At 46.9% G+C, this 23,948-nt stretch overlaps 1 protein-coding gene across 8 annotated transcripts in view; it reads left to right on the forward strand.

Annotated features, from left to right (window-relative positions):
* FRMD4B (FERM domain containing 4B) overlaps positions 1 to 23,948 on the forward strand; it is a 155,325-nt gene that overhangs the window by 92,373 nt on the left and 39,004 nt on the right. For all 8 annotated transcript variants that reach the window (XM_064156258.1, XM_064156256.1, XM_064156261.1 and 5 more), the window contains 2 exons: positions 8,618 to 8,674; positions 9,740 to 9,762. In XM_064156258.1, the coding sequence (XP_064012328.1) occupies positions 8,618 to 8,674; positions 9,740 to 9,762 (80 nt within the window). The remainder of the gene's footprint in view (positions 1 to 8,617; positions 8,675 to 9,739; positions 9,763 to 23,948) is intronic.

Consider the following 23,948-nt stretch of genomic DNA (forward strand, 5'->3'; position numbering starts at 1 on the left):
ATCCATCTAGTGCTTACTGGCCTTGTCCCACTTCCCCCATCTCCCTGCACGTGAGCTGAACACAATGGTGGGTGTCAAGAAGGGGCCAGTCTCTTTTCAGTGGGGCCCTGTAATAGGATGAGGGGCAATGGACACAAACTGGAGCATGGGAAATTCCACTACAACATAAGAAAAACCTTATTTCATGTGAGGGTCATGGAGCCTTAGACCATGCTGCCCAGAGAGGTTGGGGAGTCTCCTCCAGAGACTTTCAAAACCTGCCTGGATGCATTCCTGTGTGGCCTGCCCTAGGCGATCCTGCTTTGGCAGGGGTGTTGGACTCAATCTCTAAAGGTCCCTTCCAATCCCCACCATTCTGTGATTCCATGATTTGTTGCTGCACCCATAAGACCATCCAGTGTTTCTTTATTGCTGGTGTGTGCACAAAACCCTGGGCCCCAGCTGATGTAGCAAATGTTGCCAGTGCTCTCACCCTACCCTCCTTTCATGCTGAGCTGCCCATTCTGCTCTCTGGTCTGATGCTGCAGTCTCCAGGTATTCTGAGTCCAGCCTGGCTCTTGCTCTCCCATTCTTTAAGTTGGAGCTTGGAGGAGTTGTATCCACTTCCAGCAACAGCTTGGGCCACCAAGCAGGAGGTGGGAGTTGGCAAAACTTAGACCTTCAGGTCTGTGGAAGGGGCCTCTTGGTGACTTAGTTAAAAACCCATTTATCCACATGTGGTTTGGAAGAATGCAAAGGGTAGAAGGATGCTTTGTGCATGTTTAGGCTCTGATTTCTCATGTGCCTCTCTTTTTCAAGGCTTTGAGAACTGCCTGAAAACCTTCAGTGGTGACAACTTCAATTTAAAAGCTTTCTCTCTTGTCATTGACTTAAAGAAGCTGGGATTAGATTTATAGCTATCTCTGAAATGTACTGTACAGCTGGAATTTCAAACAGTGGCAGCCAAACACTTGGTTTCAGGTGGAATGAGCATCTCAGAACTGATCTGTTTGCACAGGGATAGGGGGGCTTTGGAACATCTTCAGTGTGGTGGTGTAGAGCCCATGACCATCGCTGGGATACTCGTGAGGAGGTGGGTCAGAACTGGTCACACATGTGTTGATGATAAAGCTGGAAGGATGAATTAGTCTTTTCTTCTTTGAAAACAGCCAAGTCTGGAAAAAGAACACCCTGCTTGGCTAGCAAAGTGCTGTCAAGTTTATTATGCATTAGAGCTAACTTCCATACAGCTCCACAAGCCATATACTTGACTCTCTGCCAGTCCTTAAAATACATTCTGTAAACTAAGATCTTGGTCAAGATGGCTGTGTCCCCCTTTTCCTCTCTGTATGTGGGGGTTTGGGAGGGGGGATTATTTATTTAATTTCCCCTTTTTTTCCAAGAACTCATAAGAATTGCTTAAAAAAAAGAACGGGAAGGGAAGTTTTCAGAGGGGTCTGTAACCATGAGTGCTTTGTGAACAGCTATGCTTGTGAGCACTTGGCAGCCTGAAGACCAGTGCTTACCAAGAAGAGCTGTTGAAACAGACCCCTGGTGCGAGCATGAAGTCTGGTTGGCTTCCAGCTTGTGGAGAGTGAAGTGGTCATATATCAGAGAGCTCTCAAAAGTTGTATAAGAGAGATTTCCTAGTTCTCCCCCATCCCGAGGGAGAGGGGAGTGTTCCCATGCAGCCTCAGAACACATTGCCATCCGATTCCAGCCAAGGCTGTTAACATACTCTTGTCTGCTGCCTGTATTTGCTCTTCTGCTCCTGAAGATGGCAGCTGTAAAGCCCATGATGAGGATCAGCAAGACCACTTGGCCTTCTGCACCTTTAAGGTGGTTACATTCGATGGGTGTTGACAGCCACCTTCACGGCCCGAAGCCCTCAACAGCAGATCAGGAAGATGGAACATGGTTATGCCTGTGAACAAAACGGGGCAGAAGGAGGAGGCAGGACCCACTCGCTGATGGAAAGGGGCAGATCTCCACAGGGGGGCCCAACTTCATATCCAATGAGACCTCATATGAAGGTGCACTGCTGGCTTGGCAGAGAGCTGGCCATGGTGTGGGTGTAAGCAAGGGGCTCCACACAGCTTCTCAGGAGTGACTGAGGCTGGTCCAAGGCTGTCTGCTGTAAAGGATAATAGTACTCCAGGCTGGCCTAAGGCTGTCTGCTGTAAAGGGTAGTAGTACTCCAGGGACATCTTGAGGCTCTTGGCAAGGCAGGTGAAGGCTATGTCCCAGCAGAGCTGATCCACTGCACATGAAGATTTAGTTGGCTCACAGCCAAAGTTTCATACCTTGCATCTCTTAACATAGTCACCTCTTTTGGGGCCTAACTACCAGTGCTAATTGCAATGGAGAGTTCTGTGTCTTTGATCTCTTGGCCACAGGATAAAGATGCTGTGGCAGCTCAGCCAGTTCTGCTTTTGGTGCGTGTTGGGTACCTCAGAGTGGTGCTGGGGTAGGAAAACGAAAGGCTGTGATTATATCTTAAATCTAATGACACTCGACACTTAACCTGGCTTGCAAACAGGGAAGTCTTTATGTTCTTTCACCATTCTCTGCTTTTATTCTTGCATCAATACAAAACAAAAAGGCAGCACTAAATGTGCTCCTGTCGCTCTGAGCTCTGCAGACAAGTTTCAGAGTAGCTGCTGCTGCCCCTGGAGTTACAGCTGAATGATGGCTGAAGCACAAAATGCAATCAAGGATGATAAGAAAAGGGTGGCTTGGCTGGCAGAGACAGCAAAATACAGGATGTAACGGAGAAACTTGAAGCTTTTGCTCATTATAAGACACTACCAGCTTTTTCTTTCTTTTTGTCTGGGTTAGCCTAAGCCACTAAGGTGGGAAGCAGCAGGTGCTGCCAGGAGCAAGCCATAGTGGCCACTGCATGTGCAGTGAGCTGTGTTTGCTCTCAAATTGTGTTTGCATGAAGGCAGGAAGGGCTCTGGGCTTAGTGGATGAAATCAAAGATGGCATGGACCATCTAAGTGCTGTGAAGCAGCTGTGAGGTATCCTGAGCTGTCAAAGCTGTGCCCACCCATGGGAAAAGTGCAGCATGAGTGCAAATCTGAAGTGCCCTTTTGATGAAGAGGGTCAGAAGGACCAGCCTTTACTTTACTCCTCTAAGGGCTCATATTCTGCATCTCCTGCTGGTTTAGTGTTTTACTTTCCCTCTGTAATGTGCTGGAGACTGACTCTCACTTCACTGTGTTTTTTCTCAGCCCGGTATTTCTTTCTGCCTGTGGGAAACTGGTCCCAGCTGAGCTGCTCAGCAAAATCTGGAGCTTCTGATGCAGAAGGGAATGGAGCAGGGATGGAGGTGGGGCATCCAGCACATTGCAGGGCAGTGTGAACGGCAGGTGACAACACTAGGATTGAGATGTAGATGTGAAGACTGGTAACTGGGACAAGTGCTTGGAAGTTGGAGGCTTATTTGCCTCCTTGGTATAATTAAGGCAGCACAGCCACACCGACAGAGCCAGTTGCTGAATTCACCTGACCTAGTTCCTCCTGTGCTGCCCAACTTATGTCGTGTATCAGACTGCGACCAACAACCCCTCCCCAGCCCATCCCAGGAGCTTAGGCTGTCTTGTGCAGTCTCTGCTCCCAAAGAAGCCTTCAACACTGAAAAGCTGCTAAGCTTTCTGTGCTGCGGGTACTGGTCTGTCAGGACACATCACAGGGATGCTGAATGCTTTGTGGGAAGTCACAGTGGTGCCAGGTAAGGGCACAGGCTCTGGCATGGCTTTGTTCACTTGTGCTGGGTCCACACCCAACTAAATGCCTCCCTTAGTTTGAACACCTTGCTGCAGACATTTAGGTCCTTTTTTTTTTGCCTCAGTCTAATTGCACCCTTCTTTCTCTCATCTTTTTTTAACCACCTTTCCACAATCAGGGGTAATTATAGTCAATAATGTGGCTGTCTTGAGGCTATTCAATCATAGTGTGTGTGTTTTGGGGTGTCTTCAGTTAATACAGATTTATAAAGGGGTTGGTTTAAGAGAAGAATTCTCCAGTCATCATCAGGTGAAATGATATTTGTTGTCAGTTGTTAACCCCTGGAAATCCCATGCTGCTTGAAGAAGCTTTCATTTCTTCTGACTCTAAAGAGTTAAACATGACAGTTCTTGTGTTGCTTGTTTTTCCAAATCTGCTTTAATCTGAGCTTACAGTCTAAAGATTTGCTTAGCACAGTTAATGCTCGTCTGACTATCTCTGTTCTTGATCTGTGTTTTCACCAGGATTTCAGACTTGTATCTCTCTGTCAGTAAATTCTGGTGTTGTTGCTGTGTCTAATGAGGGTTCACTGCTCTATTCATGACCGAGCTTGTGATTTTTATCACATTCATAAGTCCGTGCAGCAAAAGATTTGAGCTTCCATCTGAACCGGGGGCTAAATTCTGCCTGTGGGCACTGAAGGCAGGAGTTGGTCTTTACTAGCTGCTGAGACAGTGACCTACTCTCATTCTGTAGTAACTGCTTTTTGGTTTGGACATCTGCTGCAACCTTTCACTATTCTGATGTTTGTCAGTATGAGAAAAGCCACCACTTGAATCTGCTGGACCAAATGCAGTGGTTAGATAAGCCAGTGGCCTGGTGGAAAGCTGGAGAAGAGAAGGCTTTGAACAGACCTTATAGTAGCCTTCCAGTATCAGAAGGGAGCCTACAGGAAGCTGGTGAAGGACTACTTACAAGGACTTGTAACGACAAGATGAGGAGTAATGGGTTTAAACTGACAGAGGGGAGATTCAAGCTATATGTTAGGAAAGGCTTCCTTACAGAGAGAGTGGTGAGACACTGGCACAGGCTGCCCAGGGAGGCTGTGGATGCTCCCTCCCTGGAGGTGTTCAAGGCCAGGTGGGATGAGGCCTTGAGCAACCTGTTCTAGTGGGAGGTGTCCCTGCCTATGACAGGGGGTTGGAACTAGATGATCTTTGAGGTTCCTGCCAACCTAAACCATTCTCTGATTCTACACAAGCAGCTGAATCTGTCTCACTGGATGAAACGATTGGTCCCTGTGCAAACTCCAACTGAAAAATAGCAGTTTCATCCCCTCCCTGGAGCTGTACCTCCTGCCCTGTTTCAACTTATTTACATCTAAAATGTAGAAGACTCAGAGATTCCATTATCTGAATTACATCCATCTACTTAACCTCTTGCTAGTGACCTTGTTCCCACTTGGGATAAACCTAGGAAAACTGTCCATCTTCATCTTCAACACGTGGCCGTGAGAGCTCTGGCTGCCCTGGCTCCCAGGGCCTCCCGTCTGCTCACTGAAGTCTCTGCTTACATTACCCTGGCAATTGCAGGCATTACAAATTAATCTTCTTAGACTCATTTTCCCCATCTATTTTTGAGATTTGACCTTGCTGTTAAAGTTGTGCTGAAGCAAAGACACACACACACATCCCAATCCACCAGCCTTTAGGGCAGAGAGATGTTTTTAGAATCCAAATATTGCCTGGGTGGGGGTCCTGCACCCCTGAGTGACACATACTGCTATATGGATTTGTGTCCAAACTCCTTGACAGCCCAGGGATGGATTACATTATAGCAATGGCCAATTGAGGAGCCAGATGGCAAATAATGTTGTATTATGATGGAAAATAATTCCAGGCTCAGAGGGAATTGTCCAAGAGACTGTCACTTCTATAGTGTTAGTCTGTTAGATAAAGGCTGAGCTGGGCTTTGCCATCCCTCACTTTAAATCCTCAATCCGCTACTTAGCTGCTGTATGACCTCGGGGCAGTCTCTTCACCTTGCTGCATCTCTCTGCCTCTTTGATTTTTAGCCCCCTTAAAGAGTAGGGATTCTCTTGATTGCTTTTTGGGGTGTGTTTTAGAGCAGAGCCTCCCTCAGAGTGGGAGTCTCCTGCCAGTGTTTTATGGCAATGTGTGGTAATAATTGGGTCACCCTGTTCTGAGGTTTGCAACAGCTGGAGAGGTGTGGTTGCAGCCTTGTGTCTGGGATATCCTCGCTGTCTCCTTTGCTCTGGCTAAGACACCTTCCGTGTCTTGTTTGAGAGAGGTCCGGTTAGAGAGGACCTTCTTACCTGTTCCTCTCTCGGTATATCTTCACAGCAAATGCATTTGAAAAGGAGGACACAGACACAGCAAAACTCTCACCAGGAAAGCAAAGGTTGAAACTTCATCACCTGAAGTAGGCAAACCCTCTTCAGCCTGTTCAGTCTCACGAAACCCTAAACGAAGTGGTTTGTGGGATTACTCCTAATATCTGTGGCAATGCCATAGCAGCTATTACAGAGACCAGAATTTCTTAATGCTCATGTTTTGGACCAAGTAAATAAACAGGGAAGAGCAGCCTGGTAATTACTGTTGCTAATTAGTTAATGGTTGTGAGGTGCTTTGAAGATGAGAAGCGATGAGGTGCTCGGTCATTAAGTCCCAAACACTCCAGTAACAACAGCAGCAGTAGCTATTACTATGGGTCAGCAGAGGCTCAATGCTGCAGTAGCTCAGGGAATGCTGCAGAGTTTTTTCTTGGAGCCAGCAACAAAGAGAATTGGACCTTTGATGTGAGAATTGCATTTGGGTAGTTAAATCTCCATGAGTTTCTTGTACACTTAGAAGGGGATGAGCCACAGGTAGCCAATTTTGCCTTGGGGCAGGGAGATGGTCCTTATGATGAGGTTTTAAGGTACCTTCTGGCCCTGTTTTCCTGGCCTTTGTGGTCCAGGGACAACTTTGGAGATTGAGAGTCTATCTTTCCTGCTGAGCAGAGGTTTCCTGCAAATAGTTTCTCATGTCTGAGTTCCTGCCTGCTGGTGAAGGAGAGCATGGTGCTGGGATGACCTGATCTGTAATCCTCCCACTGCTACAGTTGGCCTCAAAGGCTGGTTGAGCACATGCAATTTAAGCTTTTAAAGCAAGGCAGCTTGGATGTGCATGACAAAGACTAACCTGATACAGACCTGGAAGTAACAAAGTCTCTTAAAATTGCACCTATGTGAAGAGTTTCTGGGCTGCAATCCTCTGCTTTTCTCTTAAGCATCAGGATGAAAGAGATCTGAAGGAAGGATGGACTTGAAGCTATTTTGTTGGTTTGGGTTTTTTTTCCCCCTCCTAACTTGTGATGTGCTCCTCCTCTTCTTCTAATAAAATATGTCTGGGAATGCTTTGGAGGCTACTTCTGCATAGCTGTTGCCACACCTGTTGGGAAGGGGAAATTCCTCCTGGTCTGCCTTTGTGGAGCTGCCCTGGGGAGCACTGCTGCTGGAATGTTTTACTGACAAAGCTGGCAAAAAAAAACTTCCTTTCCATGAAAATTGAATTATTTGTTTGTTCACTTTTCAGTTTAGTCTCTGAGGGGCAGACCTGCAGCTGTGGTAAATTAGCTCAGCTCCAGATGTACCCTATATATTTTGAGATGTCATTTCCCTGTATCTGTATGTAATCCTGTAGATCTTCCTGCTACTCTGCCTTGGCACTATTTCAGCTTTCGGTCTGCTTTGTCCCCTTGTTCAGCCAACAAAGGTTGTGTTGGGCTCAGGGTGGCAGGAGACAGGTATTGTGCCCACTACTTCCAATTGCAGAATGTCAGCAAGGAAAAAATATCTGTATTCATGGGCTCAGTTTTGATTTATACACAGTTTGCAGTTGCCATCCCTGGAGGTGTTCAAGAAAAGACTGAATGATGCACTTAGTTCCATGGTCTAGTTGACTGTCTAGGGCTGGGTGCTAGGTTGGACTGGATGATCTTGGAGGTCTCCTCCAACCTGGTTGATTCTATGGTTCTGTGGAGGAGTTGTAAGGGCTTGGACAGTGTGGAGTCCAAGTATGCTACTCCTTTACACTTCCACCATCACTGTAGGTCTCAGCACAGAACCAAGACCCGGGTTTCTGCTTGTAAGAAACTTTGATGGATTGCACTTGACTTTGCAAGGCAGGGAAAAAGGATCCTTGTGTAGCTTTGATGTTTTGGCGCCGACCAGCTGCACACCTCTGAAGTCACCCAGTGCTGCCAAGATAGGACTGGGTCAGGACACAGATTTCCAGCATGAGATGCCATTCTGAACACTAGCCCATTAAACTACACTTGCAGTGTATGAGCAGCAACTGCAGCCTGTAAGATCCAGATTGCATGAGGTAAAGGAAGCTTAGTTTAGACTACTCTTGTGAGTAATAAGAATTACTTATCTAGCATCAGGGGTGTGGGTACCACCAACACAACAAAGAGCTGCAGTCCCTGCCCTGAGGAGCTGGTGTGCTTCAAGCCATAAAAATACCTCGTTCAACCCTGCCTGCTCCACGGTGAGCTTGCCGTGTGCATTTTGCGGCGTGCAGCCTGCACGCAGATGCAACAACCCACAGCAGCGGCCAGTGGAGTGCAAGGCAATAAACACCTGTGAAGAAAACACGCGAGGGAGAGAAAAAGGGAAGGGTGAGAGAAGGATTTGGGAAGGCAGAAAAGACCTGTCACTCTGTATGTGTATGCAAACCGGGGGGGGGTGTCACAGCACAGTGCATGCGGGGAGGGGACTGCCCCGCTGCCTCCTCCTCCCGCGGGCGGGACTCGCCGGGGCTGGCACCGAGCACTACCCGCCCGCCCCCCATCCGCAACGCTGTGGAGCGGGGCACGGTTCATGTTCTGCTCTTTCCCTGCACAGGGGCAGATAGAAGTGGAAAGCGAGACCGTCTTCAAATTGGCAGCCCTGGTTTTGCAGGTAAGGTCTCTCTGCCCCTGCATTTGGTGGAGTCTGGCATTAATTCAGCTCAGCTGAGTTCTGCCTTCCGGGGGCTTTTGCACACACACGGACACCGCCCCCCAGAAAGGCAAAACTTTGCGGTGTTGTTTGTAGTCTTTGTAACCTGGAAAGGGGGGGTGAGCTGAGAAAAAAAGTCGAGAGCTGTTTTATCCTTAGAGACAAGTGAGAAAAACCTCTGAGGAATGCGAAGTTGACTCTACTCACTGAGTAGAGTCATTTCTTTGGGCAGGTTTCCATGCAATGTATCATCTCCTCTAATTTAAATATGTTCTGGCAATCTGGGAAGGAAAGACTTTAACACTGTAGCTAAACTTGCTGTATTATGCCTGTGAATCTTTCAGAACGTATGTTTTTGATCTCTCTGTTATGTCAAAATACCTTGTCACTTTTTCTTTAGTCAATTTCTGTCGCAGTTAGGCTTAATTACATACTTAGTGCTTCCTATGAAATAAAAAAATCATCGTTTTTTTGTTTGATAGGTTGGGATTTTTGGGCTAAGGTTGGATTCTGACCTGGTATTCTGTGACTCTATGAATAAATTCTACCTTCAGAAGGCTTTGAGGTGTTTTCTCCCCCCGTTGCATTCTCAGTTGCAAAGTGATACGGCAAAGATGCAGAGGCTTGATCTGCTTCAACTGTTGTTTTCAGCTTGAGTGAGCACAATTCCTCCTAACTGCTGACCTGCCTTAAAGCCGACCTTCAGCTGGATGTGCTCGGCCAGAGAGAGAATTGTATTTCACTTCTCGTGCAGTAAAAGCGACATTTGATTTGCAATGTGAAATTCACCCCCATTTGGGAAGAGCTTTTGTTTGTGCCGTTAGGTGGATTATCAACAGCTAGAAGCGTAAAGGGCCAGGTTCTGGTCTGACTCGCAAGCAGGCAGCCTCTGTGCTTTGCACGGAGTGTAACTGGGGTCAGGATCTGGCTGCAGAGCTGTGGGAGTGGGGAAGTGAACAATGCTGGGAAAATCGAGGCGTTCTGAAGAGATCATGTTTTAATTCTGTCACTGTTTTTCAATTGTAGGAAGCTAAAGGGGACTATTCCAGGTAATAACATTTTTCTTTCTAATACTGGTGTGCTTGATGGATGTGTTTTTCCTGGTTGGCATTGTACTGCAAACAATCAAAAACAGGGGTAAAGTCCAGCTGTGGGCAGTGGCTGAAGAAAGTGAAATGTGCTGCTAGGCTGGATAAAATCTGAGTCTGCAGGGTGAGTAATGTCTTTTGGGAGCAGCTCTGTGTCAAAACAGTTTTCCAAGCTAGCCCACTTTGTTTACCTCCCCAAAAACGGGTGCCAAAGTGAGTCAGGAAGAAAGCCCTCGCTCTTTCTGACCAGAAAGCCTGTGCTTTGCCCGGTGGCTTGGGTCCATCTGGGTGACATTGCCTGCAAGCCTGCTTACAGGGTGGCAGCGCAGGCAGAGGGACGCGGAGCCCCTCAGCTGCTGGTGCTGGAGATCAATGAGACGCTTTCTTCTGCAGCTGCCCCGTGGGGCCTCTCCCTTCCCACACTTGACCTGTCAGTTGTGTTGTAGCTGGTGTGCGACCCAGTTACTGGGCTTTAGCTGTCTGATGCTGCATCTTCAGGCTGGGCTCACTCTTGGAGGTTGCTTTCTGCTGCACGCTGGTTCAGATAACTGGCTGCAGGGAGGAGGTGGGGTCCTACTCAGGCCTGTTAGAGCCAAAAAAAGACCTTCAATTAGAAACAGCTCACTAAGCAAATAAATTCAGGAGGTTGGCTTGGTCACGTTAATATTATACTAGTTGGTGAGTTTCCCTGTAGAAGTCAAGACGTGTTTACGCTTTAGCTGCAACAGCTTTCAAGAGCTGTGCTTTGATAATGGTCAGTTAGGAGATACCTGCTCAAACACAGGAGCAAGTCACTCTGACTGCCAGAGCCTTGCAGCAGCAATACACCCTGCTTTTCTGTCAGTGTGCAGTGATCAAGCAAGTGCCAATGCTGCTGCCCAAGACCCCATCTTCAAAATCCATTCTCTTCTCTGCGGAGGGACATGCTCTGTGAAGACCTTCACAGCCTTCACCTCCTTTTTGTTGACATGCTTTCACATCTGCAAGGAGGAAAAGGTGTCCTTGTGGATGCTGTGCAGACAATTTCTGTTCCTGATTGTGCTGTAGACCTACTTTGTGACCCGCAATGTACTGCTTGTAGCCACAGTGTGCTGTAGGGTTCCCTGGGAAGATAGCTCATCTTACCTGATGTCCCGAGGGCACTCTAAACTTTAGGCACAGATAACCAGAGGCTCATCACTGGCTTGGCGAGAAGTACCTTGCTAAGCTTGCAGCAACTGATGGTACGTGCTTTCAGTTCTCAAGGAAAAGAGTTAAGGTTAAAAACTGCCTTTGTGGTGGAAAACCTCCCTTAAGTAGTTTAAACTTAACACTGACTCCTTATCATTTGCCATAAATAGGTTTGTAAGTACTGCCTCACACACCCAAGAACCAAGGACGCGGTTATTTTCCATACCTCCGCAGACACCTTGCAAGGAGTGGATTGCCCGTGGTTACCTTCAGAAGTATTTAAGAGGGAAGAATGCTCTGCTATAGGAGCGATTTCCAAGTGCAGCTCTCCCCCTAACAGTTGCATGCAAATAGCTGCAGAAGTGGTTCCCTCTGTTGAACAAAACATATGTTATGCCTGCACAGCAAAGGAGCATGGCCAGCTGTCCCAGGCACAGTGAGCGCACCAGAAGTGAAGGAATTCCATTTTACATATCACAAGTGGTCGTTTGGGCCACCACTGATAAAGCACTGGCTTAATTACCAGCGTATCTTAACAAAGATACCGTGGGACCGCTCTCCTCCACCAGGCTCGGCGGCGGCAGCGCTACAAAGGACGCGGCCGCGGAGCGGTGCTGCTTGTGCAGTGTGCTTGCCTCCGTCTGTGGTTTCTTGGGCTTGGCATGTTCATTCTTTTCTGTTGTTTGGCAGCTCCACTTTGAATCGCTTTCAGGAATGTGGCATTTGCAGCATTTATGCATACGTGAGAGCGCAGGGGTGATTTTTTTTTTTCTGTGGATGTAGGATTAGTGGTGAATGAACGCAGGTAAATACAAGAATTGCCTCAAGACCTGCAGATTAGCTTTCTGGAAGTGAAAAATGGGCCAGCCCAGGCAATGCTGGTGATCTCTGCCTGGCTGATTTTTCACACATCCCATAGGGAGCTTTGCCATGGGGATACATCTCCTGGTGAGGTCATCGAGTGCCATTCACACTGACTTCAGCTGGGAACAGGCAGGTCAGTACCAGGATCCAAACACTTCCAACACCTGCGTCTCTGCAGTAATCCCTTTCCCAATCCACTGCTCTCAGATAACGTCTTCATGGTAGAGAGCAGCAATCTCCAAGAAACACCCTCCCTTACCCTGTGCTGAGTGGGTGAGCACATTCTTTTGAAATCTGTTTATTTTCAGGCAGTGAACCTGACGTGTGGGTGCCTGGAGAAAGTAAAAACTTTTGATTTCTCCACCACAAAGGTCACTCTGGAGAGACTTTGCAGTCTGCTAGCATTGACAGCGTGACAGCATCAGGGTATCTAGGGTGTGGCTCTTGCAGGTGCTTTGCAGTAGGGACAATGGGATCCTGGGCTGGTCTGTCAGCACAAGAGTATGCACCTTATCGTTCAGAGACAGGCTTTACTAAGACAAATCAACCAAGTCCCACTTTGAGAGGATCCTGCCTTTTAAGACATGTTGATGTCCTAAGTACCTGCTTCAAACTTGTACTCCTGGCATGTCCCTTGCATTTGTTCCTGTCTTGGACAGCTCTGCTTTCTCGAAGGCAGCCTGAAAGGGCTGCAGGCCACAAGAGGAATGATTAAGGAGAATGACAGTGGACCATGATCAGTGTAGCTCACTGTGCACTTAGTTCCTTTTCCTGTTTACTGAACTGGCGATCCTAGCCAAGATAATTAGGCTCTGTGTGTGATGAAGACCACGTTGCAGGGATGCCCAGTGAGCTGTTACTCTCCCCCTTGCATGGGACAACTGCCACACACAGAGCACTTCTCTCAAGGCTCCTGCAGCTCTGATGGTCCCAGCAAGCCTGAGATGCTGCATGTCCATTGTTTTCTGACATCCAGGATTCTCTGACGTCCTGTGCAAGCACCAGGCAGGTTTTGCTCAGAAGGACTTTACTCCTTTTCATTTTTCACAGCTCATCTGTGGCTTCCATTTGACTGCTGCTCTGTTGAAACTGAACTCCTATCAGTTTTCCTCTAGCTCCTGTGATAAGAACCTCAAGCAAGGTATTAGTCATTGACAGTTAGGAAACTCTTGGGTTAGTTAATTGCACTCCTCCATGCAGGCCTGACTTCACTAAATCTTGAGTTTTAGAAAGAGAATTGGATTCAGGTTGCAGCTTCTCATATGGCTCAGTTTTGGGGAGAAGGAGGTCCACATTCTATTTATTTTAGTACTTTTAATTCCATTTTAAAGCAAGCCATTGTCTTGGCAGACACAATAACAGATCAGTCTGGTAATTATTCCCCATGTAAACATGTAACATATAAAGTCTTGCTCCTTGGAAAAGAAAAGATTTAGCTGTTTTGAGTTTACAGACTTAAGCCTCTGCCCTCAAAAATGCTGTACAATAATATTTAGTATTATTTTCCTCTGTAGCTTGATTAAAGAGGCAGTTTATAACTGAGCTGGCCTAAATGCTGTCCTTTTTAGCATTAAAAAACCACTTTATTAAATCAGAGTAGCTGCAGGGGCTATGTAAGGAAAGCAACTTCTTTTTTTTCATTGAAAAGAAGTTTATTTTCTGACTGATAATCTTGGATTGTATTTTTCCCAGTTGTCTTTTCCAGGAGTGAAACCCAGCCATGCTCCCTGAAAGTTAATTAAGTTGCTTGGAGGAGGGCTTCCATTTTCTTTAAACAGCTGACACATTGGATTTTGATTCTGGCCCGTGGGCTGCAGAGATAACTCCCGACTGGTATAACATAACACAGCCAAAATAATGAATTCCTGATAGCTGACATGTGCAAGGCACCGAGGTTTATCACTGCATGGGTGATAAACACAGTGTGCAAAAAGAAAAGGTTAGTGTGAGAGATACTCCTGCAAACTCTGGGTGTGGAGTAATTGGCTCAGAAACTCCTGAGCTTACAAACTTTACAAGGAAACAAATGAAGTGCTGGGTCTAGGTGCAGCAAAACTGGTGTTAACAATTTAGTCCTAATCAAGAGTGATTGCTCACTGCTAGGTTTTTTTAGGTAGAGTTTGCTTGGCTGTTTTTGCCAGACAAACTGGAAAATCTCTTGGTAGAAAAGAATGTGGGAATGCCAATGGGGGCAGTGCTAGAAACTAGCTGCTTGGAAGAAGTTAATAATTGATGGTAAAACACCTGTTCAGCGTGCTGCTTGCTTCAGCGTTAAGGTGGCTTCAGAAACAGGACACACCTGAGATTTATTGGAGGCAGCTTGTCCAGCCTGTTTTTGGAAATCTCACCAGGCTCTGGGTGTGGCCATGTCCAGGGCTGAGCTCAAAGCAGAAACACAGATTTGGGGCAAATCTTCCAGTTGTTGCTACTCCCCTCTCTCAGATTTTCATGCTGGAGTGCTCGAAGTAGATCCACAGGGCATGTCCTGGTCTAGTGGAAAGTGTCCCTGTCCGTGGCAGGGGAATTGGAATTGGATGATCTTTAAGGTCCCTTCCAACCTAAACCAGGTCTCTGAATCTATGACTGGAACCCATCTTATGGGTGCTAGCCCCTACTGGGTGCTCAGCTATGGGTCCAGGCTAGAGCTGGCCTAAAGAAAGCCCCAGAATGGATACAGCATGGGGGTGAGGTCCCTAGGAGAAACGCTATTGCTCCACAGACATGCTTTCTTTGGCTGCCCTGAGGGAAGGCCACCTGTTGTGAAACATTCATTGGAAGGTGTTTTCCAGGCTCTTGGGACTGGGGGTGAGTTACAAGGGGACATCCACACTGGTCTGATGGTGAAGCACAGTCCAGATGTTTCTTTCAGCCCCTGAGGATTTCATTCCACAGGTATCAGTGGGTGGCAAAGAAGAGGTGATGGGTCACATAGATTCACTCTCAGGACATCCACCTGGTGCCTGTTGTAAGCAGCACCGTGGTTTAGTTTTTGATTTTCTCCTCCATGCAAGTGCACTTTTATGCACTGGTATTTGCAGAGGCTTTCTCCAGCATGACCCACTGCTCCCACTGGGCTGTGTCTGTCCTTGCTGGAAATCAGTGCTCAGCACTGGTGATACAGTTGTGCTCCTTGTTTGCCCAGTGAGTCATTGTGTATTTTGCCTTTCAGCTGTGACTCTGCACACTTCTTTTTTTCTTTGAATACCTCACCAGGCACTCATGAACCATTAATTCTGCCTCAGTCAAACCCAGCCCTCTGCTTTCCTGAACTCACTCTTTTGCAATAAAGAATTCATTTGAAGCAAGATGAGCAAAGATTTATTAGCTTAGAACCTGTCTGCTGAGGACAGTGATTATTTATTTCACTTTATTTTGGAACATCTGACCATAGAACCATAGAATGGTTTAGGTTGGAAGGGACTCCCTCACCTGGTTCCAACCCCCTGCCATAGGCAGGGACATCTCCCACTAGAACAGGTTGCTCAAGCAACCTGGCCATGAACACTTCAGGGAGGGAGCATCCACAGCCTCCCTGGGCAACCTGTTTCAGTGTCTCACCACCCTCACTGCAAAGAACTTCCTACCATCTAGTTTAAATCTTCCCTTTGCCACTTTAATCCCATTACTCCTCGTCCTGTCATTACAAGACCTTGTAAATAGTCCCTCCCCAGCCAGGACCAAGGTAATAAAAAAGCAAGTTTAGGGAAAGTCATGTTTGAGATATATTTTGTGGAGTGATAATGATTCCTTGACAGGTATCAGATACTCATTATCCCAGAGAGCTCTCTGCTTAATTGAATTTTATGCCCTCTTCAAAGAAATGCTGGTTGAAATTCAATAATTTTTCTCCAGCAGTGTGCAAGTTTTGCCTTTCTCAATGAGTCACTGCGGTTCATTTTATGGTCCAGTGCGCTGTGAGGAGCCAGTAGCTGCAGGAAGGCAGCAGGCAGAGGGGACCCAGGCAGAAAGCTTCTGAACTCAATCTTCTGGAGAACTTCTTAGATAAAAATGTTCTCTCCTGGTGTTTTAGTTTGCAATAAAAAAGTGGAAATTCACTCTGTAAGCCAGGTGCAATTACCCAAAAAACCCAACCAAAATTAAGACCCTAATTTTCTGCTGAACTTTTAACAGCAAGAGATTTTCCTTTTTTTCCTACTGGTGCTGCTTTATCTCATTGCTGTCTGCAACCACCTGAAGGGAGGCTGTAGCCAGGTGGGGATTGGTCTCTTCTCTCAGGCAATCAGCAAGAGAAAAAGGGGACACAGTCTCAAGCTGTGTCAGAGGAAGTTCAGGCTGGATGTTAGGAGGAAGTTTTTGGCAGAGAGAGTGATTTGCATTGGAATGGGCTGCCCAGGGAGGTGGTGGAGTCACTGTCCCTGGAGGTGTTCAAGCAAAGCCTGGATGAGGCACTTAGTGCCATGGTCTAGTTGACTGGCTAGAGCTGGGTGCTATGTTGGACTGGATGATCTTGTAGGTCTCTTCCAACCTGGTTGATGCTATGATTCTGTGCTTGTAGGTTCATACTGTTCAGGGCAAACCAAATAGTACAAACTCTCTGCAGTGATACAATTTTAATGTTTTGCTTCATTTTCAGTTTCCTCTTCTAAAGCAGTTCTCCAGGAATTCATCTAGTAGGCTGAATATGCAGCAGGTGAGCTAGGCTGAATTAGGTGGAAGCACCATGGGTGTCATGAGCACAAAGGATTAGATGAAGGCAGCAAAAAGCCCCACCTGTTTTCAGTAATTTAATAATCTGATCTCTTGAGGCTCACTACTTGTATGTGGCAGTGTATTTTTTAACATTTACATGTAGTTGTGGCAGCTCAGGAAGGAAGAGGCATGTTTAGATTTCATATGCATGATGATCTTAGTTTCTTGAGGGGCAGCAAGAGTCCTCATGTTTTATCATCATCTTTAGTTCTTCCACAGTTCTTTTATTTTCTTTGTTTGTTTGTTTGTTTTAATTTGTTGTTTTCCTCTTTAAGCCACTTTTAACTCTTGAGAAGCAGTTCACAGGATCACAAGATGTTAGGGGTTAGAAGGGACCCAAAGAGATCATCAAGTCCAACTCCCTTGCTAGAGCAGGACCATACAGCCTAGCCCAGGTCACAAGAGGAACACATCCTGATGGGCCTCGAAAGTGTCCAGAGATGGAGACTCTACAACTTCTTTGGGCAGCCTGTTCCAGTGCTCTGTGATTCTTACAGTAAAGAAGTTCCCTCTTGTGCTGAGGTGGACCCTCCTGTGCTGAAGCTTACATCCATTGCTCCTTGTCCTATCCCAGGGAGCAAGTGAGCAGAGCCTGTCCCCCCACTCCTGATCCCAGCCCTCAGATATTTACAAATATTTATTAAATCCCCTCTCAGTCTTCTCTTTTCCAGACTAAAAAGCCCCAAGTCCCTCAGCCTCTCCTCCTAAGGCAGTGTTCAATCCCCTAATCATCTTTGTTCTCCCCAGCCACCCAGGAAGGGTTTTTGTGTGTGGCTCATCTGCTACAACAGAGGAGTGACAAGGCAAGCATGGTGCCAGAAAATTCATCATCCCAAAGTTGTTGCCCGTGCAGGGAACAACTTGGAGACATGTTGCTGTTGTACTTGTTCAGCTTGGAGGAGCATCACAGCATCCACAGCCTTACACAGAAGATCCTCTCCCCCTTGTCCCTAGAAATTCCTTCAAGTGCAGGTTCAGCATTAAAATGTGTTGCCTTTTCCTGCTGTAAAGCTAAATTTGGTGGCTTTGGCATTATCAATGTATTTACCTCCCTTCTGTGGAGTGTCTGGAGAACTTCAGGTCTACAGAGAGTATCTCCAGCCTTGCACTGTCACCTACAAACAGCAGTTTGACTCTGGTCTGGCTCTGAACAACATCCTCACTTGAAAAAGGCAAAAATAAATCTCTCCAGCTTTTCCTTCCCATGGTGGTTGGGATCTGTCACGTGGAGTGTATTTTGTGCTTTGAGGAAATGGAACAGCAGCTTTTCAGCCTCAGCTTTTTTGCTTTTGCAGATTTGTCCTGTCCTTATCATTGTTTGGCTGTGTTATTTTTCTTGTGGTCCCATGTATCTCTGTATCAGCACACAGGGCTGTGACAACAGGCTTTAAACTCTGCTGCTCTACTCAGACGTGCTAAAACCCCACAGCTCATAGGGCTAAGCTGACTTTTGTGTGAACAGGAAGAAAGTGTGAATGTCAGAAATAACAGCCTGTTGTTGCTAGGAAGGGTTTGGGGTCCCTCAAGCATTGTATCAACTGGGGATAGTTGTGTTTTGCTCTGCAGTAAATCCCCAGGTAAAGCAGAACTGTTCCACTTCCTGTCTGGTCTGATGGTGAAGCACTGCTACCATGTGCTGTTACTATGGCTGAGCAGCTCAGCCAGCATGGACCTGCTTACCAGATCCGTGGGACTGTGAGCCATCACCAGTGGTAGGTGTGGTGTTCAAGGACCAAAGGGCTTTATCTTCAGAATATTCATTTTTCACATCAAGAGCTGTAAAAGAAGACCTGACAATTTAGGGCAGGTTCAGGTCGAGAATTTTCTCTAGCCACTGAGAACTACTTCCTCAGCTGCAAAGTGGGAATATGGAGCAGTGCCTCGCTGGCCAAGGTTTCCCTGGTAGCACCTTACACCCTCATTTGTCTGGTCCCCATGTCCTCAGATAGAGAAATGTGTGCATATAGCTGGTATGAGAAGTGCTGCTTTTTCTTTGGTGTTCTTGGTCCATCTTTCAAAGGGCAATGAGGAGGATCACCAACTCCCTGTGAGATCCCTAAGCAATGCTGCTGCTTTTTCTGAGAGCCAAGCAGGGCTTGGGGAGCAGAGAAATTAGCTGAAAGGAGCAAGGCTAGAGGTGGAGTTCAGGCCTGAGGGTCCAGCCTGTGCTAAGTGTGGGGAAGGGTTGCTCAGCACCAGCTACCCTTGGTGTTTTGTACAGGTCCCTAAAGCTGCTGTGGCAGCATGGCAAGAGAATCCATAGCGTGGCCACAACATAGATGTACAGCAAGCCTGGCACTGAAAAAGCCATCTGCACTGCTTATCTGTTCCTTTGCACGTACAGGGCTTGGAAGGCTCTTAGAAGTGGTCCTTCAAATACCTTTCTGAGCAGGCAGTTGTTATCTGGAATTCAAATGGCTGCTGGATTCTGCAGTCCTGCCCCAGGCAAAGCTCCCCACTGCCTGAGGGTGTTCAGGTTCAGCTCCAGCTGTCCTGTGCCAATGGGAGTCCCTTGTTCATGGCCTTTCCGGATTCTGGTTTGCCTTCAATAGAAAAATACCTTTCTTGAGTCTGCTAGCAGACCATAAACTGAAAGGCTGGGAAATGATGGGAAACGTCTGGCATTTGTCACAAAAGAGGATTTGTCAGCGAGCACACTTCAAAATCCTGCTGCCAAGATCCTGCTGCTCTGACATACTCAGAAGCTGCTAAATCCATCGTCTCTCCCTGTACCTTCCCTGCTCTGTCTTCCTTCCCTTCATTTTTTTCCTCTTGCACTTTTAACCTCACTCATTCTTTTTTTCCCCTCTCCTGCCTTGCTGCTTCCTCCTCACACCTGTTTCTTGTAGTACCCTGAAATGCAGACCAACCTCTGTAGCAGTGAGAGGTTGCCATGCTTTGCCCTTCCATTAATTTCAGAACAAAACAAAAGCCTACAGAAGAGGCACCTGTTGCTGAAGGAGACCAGCTGCAGTGTGATGCTCCCCATTGCTGACTCTCATCTGTGAACACGGGAAATAGGAACAAGTTAGAGTAGCATCACCAAAGTCTGGCTGCTTTAGAAAGTCACTTGAGGACTTCATCTGTGGACAACGGAAACAGGAGCAACTTAGAGTAGCATCACCAAAGTCTGGCTGCTTTAGAAAGTCACTTGAGGACTTCATCTGTGGACAACGGAAACAGGAGCAACTTAGAGTAGCATCACCAAAGTCTGGCTGCTTTAGAAAGTCACTTTAGGACTTCATCTGTGGACAAAGGAAACAGGAGCAACTTAGAGTAGCATCACCAAAGTCTGGCTGCTTTAGAAAGTCACTTTAGGACTTCCTCTTGGAACACAGGAAATAGGAACAACTCAGAGTAGCATCACCAACCTCTGGTCACTTTACAAAGTCAGCAGTAGTAGTAGCAGCAGTAAAACAGGTTGCTCACAGAGGTGGTAGATGTCGCGTTCCTGGAAACATTCAGTGTCACATTGTAATGGGATTGACATGGATGACCTTTAAGGTCCCGTCCAAACCAAGCCACTCTGTGATTCTGTGAGCACAGGATGTTCCCTGTGGTGTTACAGCATTGATTGTAATGGCATAGCAAAGGAAGTCAGTGGTTATCCTCAAGAAGCAAGACCATTACTAACATCATTTAGGCAACCTGACCAGCCCTCTGACAACTTAAGACTGTGAAGTTTTCAAGTACCTACTCTGACTGTGCAATTTCTGTGTGTTTATTTTGCTAGCTCTTAAATATCTTGAGCAGAATAAGAGGAAGAGTCCTCCTGGGAAGTTTTTGAAGGATCTTCATGATGCAGGCTGATAATGTATCATTGTTTAGCTGTGGAGCTCCACATTTCTTTGTGTCTTGTGATTCTGAGAAGCATCTGCTGATTTTTAGGTGTCCATGGAATAACATTCAGTTTAACTTGAGAGGTTGGTCAGTATTTCCTGAAACCAAAGCCTCTCTAAATTCTACCTGTTGGTGTGCCTGAAATCCATTTCAAGAGTTAACTGAATATAAAATGGTGACATTCAGGTGGAGCCAGCAGTTCTCATGATCATGTACAATGAGTATTGATGTGAGGTCAGGAGGTTTTGAGAACAGAAGAAAGTCACTATACAGTGCACTTTCCCAAGTGACAAATTCCTATGTTATATAGTGTTATCAATGAGATTCAGCACCTGCCAGCACTTTAGTCAGTTAGAAGTTGTCTGAAGTCCTCTCCTTATCAAGCTGTTAATATTTACAAAGACAAGGTGGGCTGATAAGCTTTTATGTTGTAGTACAGTATATTGCTTTTGCTGCTTTGGGTGTGTTTATTGCTCTTCACCTTTTATGCCAGTCTCATTAACCACATCTTGTTACATCTGAACCCATACCTGCATTAGCAACAGGCAGAAGCTGTTTGTGACAGTGGGTGCAGGGAATAGCCTGGGCAGCCATTGACAAATGATCCTAATTAGCACAGTTCTGTGATTTTTCTGCCTAGCAGGGAGTGTTGTATCACTTGATTACGAGCTGAGTGATTTCTGAGAGCATAAATATGTAACTCATTTTGAGTCTCAGTAATGTACTTTAGGCAGAGCATGCCATGACAGCCTGGCTTGGTTCCTTTCCCAGACTTTAGCAGGATGCCTGAAATTTCACTGTAACATCAGCAAGTTGTAGGAAGCACACGGGGTTGGTCCTGGTTTGCTGCTCAAGGTAGGACTGTGGATGTGGGAACTCCTATCCATAGAGTTCCTACATGGTTAGAAGTAGGAACTTCTCCTGTCTTACTTGGTTAAACATTGCTGTTGGTTACTTCAGAGACAAGCTGCTGCTCTGTCTCCATAATGCTGCTGATGATGAGCAGGGTGACACTGGGGACAGTATCTTTTCATGCTGGGACAGAAAATTAAATAGGGATGGTACCAAAATGCAAGATAAGGTAGCAAAGGGAGGTACAGGCTGAATGTTAGGAAGTTCTTCCCAGAGAGAGTGATTTACTGTTGGAATGGGCTGCCCAGGGAGGTGGTGGAGTCACTGTTCCTGGAGGTGGCACTTAGTGCCATGGTCTAGTTGATTGGACAGGGCTGGGTGCAAGGTTGGACTGGATGATCTTGGAGGTCTCTTCCAACCTGGCTGATTCTATGATTCTAAGGAGGGTCTGATGTAGATTTTCATTTACATTGCTCAGCCCAGTATCTGCTGGAGAGAAACCCTCTGTTTAGAGGGTGGAATAGGAAGGAAAGGGTCTATCCACTGGTTTTCCTTAATTCCATTTTGTAATGGAAAAATATTTGAGATGAGAGTTTCCTATATTCTTCTCACGGGGAATAAACAAACCTTTTGCCAAACAAATGTTCAGTCCCCTTGACTCTGGGCGGCTTCAGTTTATATACTGACATGTTGCCAAGAACCACCAGTGGAGAAACCCCCTCCATAGCAGAGGTCAGATTAAAAGCAAGTGGGCCTCTCCACCCCGACTGCTGAGTCCTCCTTCTGGCTTGATGAGAGCCAACCACGGACATGCCAGATGCAGCAGTGGTGTGTTTGGTGAGTAGACAGCGGAGATGAGCGGTCGGACATCTGGAGCCAGGTCTGTCTGCCCTCTGATTTCTCTATCACCTTCTGATCGTTGTGAAACCAAACAGGAACAAGGTAATGATTCAAACCGTAGCTCCTGCTATCTGGGGTCATCACCTCTGGGGAACAGCTGGGCCCTGGAAGGCTTGGGAAAGGGATCCCGAAGGTCAAGGGGAGACGTGCTTGGGCTCCTTAGTGCAGATGAAGTGATAATGAACTCCGTGGAAAGAGGGGGAGGACCATCTGAGGCTTTTATTATCCCTGAAGCTGTGAATCATCCCAAATGCTAATCCTTGGGCATGCAGTCAGCAGATCTGGGCTGCCGTGTGCCAGCCCGTGCTGTCTGAAGGCATCCGGCAGGCAAGGAGCTGTGTCCTGTTTCTCCCAGGTCTTTCACATTTTTCTAGGGTTGTTTCATGCTGCATCTTACAGTTATGCAGGAGGGGGAAAAAATCCTCATGTGGCCTCCCAGAGACTTTCAGGCCTTTAAAATCCTTTTGAATGGCCTCCCTCCAGCTGCAGATGGTGTGTCCAGACAGCAGGGTCTGAGACTGGATCCTGTCAGGAAGGCAAGTCCCAAGGGCCAGCTTTGTCTCATAAAAGAGGAATATTCTCTGCTATTGCCAGAAGTTGGATGGGTTTGTAGGGTGTCAGAACAGGGAAGGTCCAGCTTTGCTATTAACTTGTCACAGCTCCATGGCCTTTGCCTGCTAATGTACCGCACCAGGGCCTGTGATTGTGGGTAAGCACTGGAGGGCTATGCCTCACCTGATGGTACAGGCATGATTGCAGCCCTTTGGTCACTGTGTGTTCCAGCTCAGAGCCCACAAATCTTGTCAGGGAGGAGGGCATGCTGGCTGGCACTCGATTGGGATTCAGTGGTAGACCTTTCCATAATGATGAGCAGCTACTCATCACTCAAGCTTAACTAATGCTCTTGTCTTGATGAGGATGAATTTGCTGCTCAGCCGGGCTCCAAGGGGCTCAAAATCCAAAGGGAAAGGCAAGTACCCCTGCTAGAGGCCATGAGCTGGGCACAAAGTGGCAGGATGCAGCTGCCAGGATTTGTGACATTTCTGCAGAGTCTCAGTGACAGGGAGGCTACTGGCCCCATAATGGTTGGCAAAGGAGAGCTTGAGAGCTCTCCACCCAGCAGCAATGGTGACAGCTGGGTTGTCACCTGTCCCCATTGCCTGGCTGCCTCTGCTGGAGCTCAGCTATCGCCTCCCAGCTTCAGCCTCCTTAGTGCTTCCACCCTCACTTGGGCGTTTTGTTGTTTGCTGGCAAGGAGGTTTCTAAATAGGGGTTTAGGGTCCAGCTATTAAACCTCTGATTATGAATATTGCTGGTTGAGAATCTATATTTAAACAGCCCTTTCGCTGGGTAAAAATGAGCTGTTTTGTTATTGTTTCCTTCCAAAAACCTCTCCTACTTCACTGCATTTCCCTGCCAACCCTGACTGTTGTAGCAGCCATGGCAGTTGTGAGTCAGGCTTAAAAATAGGAAGGAAAGGTTCACTGTAATCACAGAATCATAGGATGGGCTGGACTTGGAATGGACCTTAAAGATAATTTAGTTCCATCCCCCCTGCCGTGATCATGGGCTGGGACACATCCCACTAGAGCAGGTTGCTCAGAGCCTGGTTTTAAACACTTCCAGGGATGAGGTGTCCACAACTGAGCAACCCATTCCTGTGTCTCACTGCCCCCATAATAAAGCACTAATCAATTATCTTCTGAGTCTGCAATTGAAGTCGGAAGGGATCTCAGGAGGTTGTCTGGCCAAACTTCTTGCTCTGAGAGGAGTCAGCTATGAGATGAGGGCAGGTTGCTCAGGGCTTGGGC

This window comes from Pogoniulus pusillus, chromosome 16 (assembly GCF_015220805.1).
Source record: "Pogoniulus pusillus isolate bPogPus1 chromosome 16, bPogPus1.pri, whole genome shotgun sequence".
NCBI classification, from domain to species: Eukaryota; Metazoa; Chordata; class Aves; order Piciformes; family Lybiidae; genus Pogoniulus; species Pogoniulus pusillus.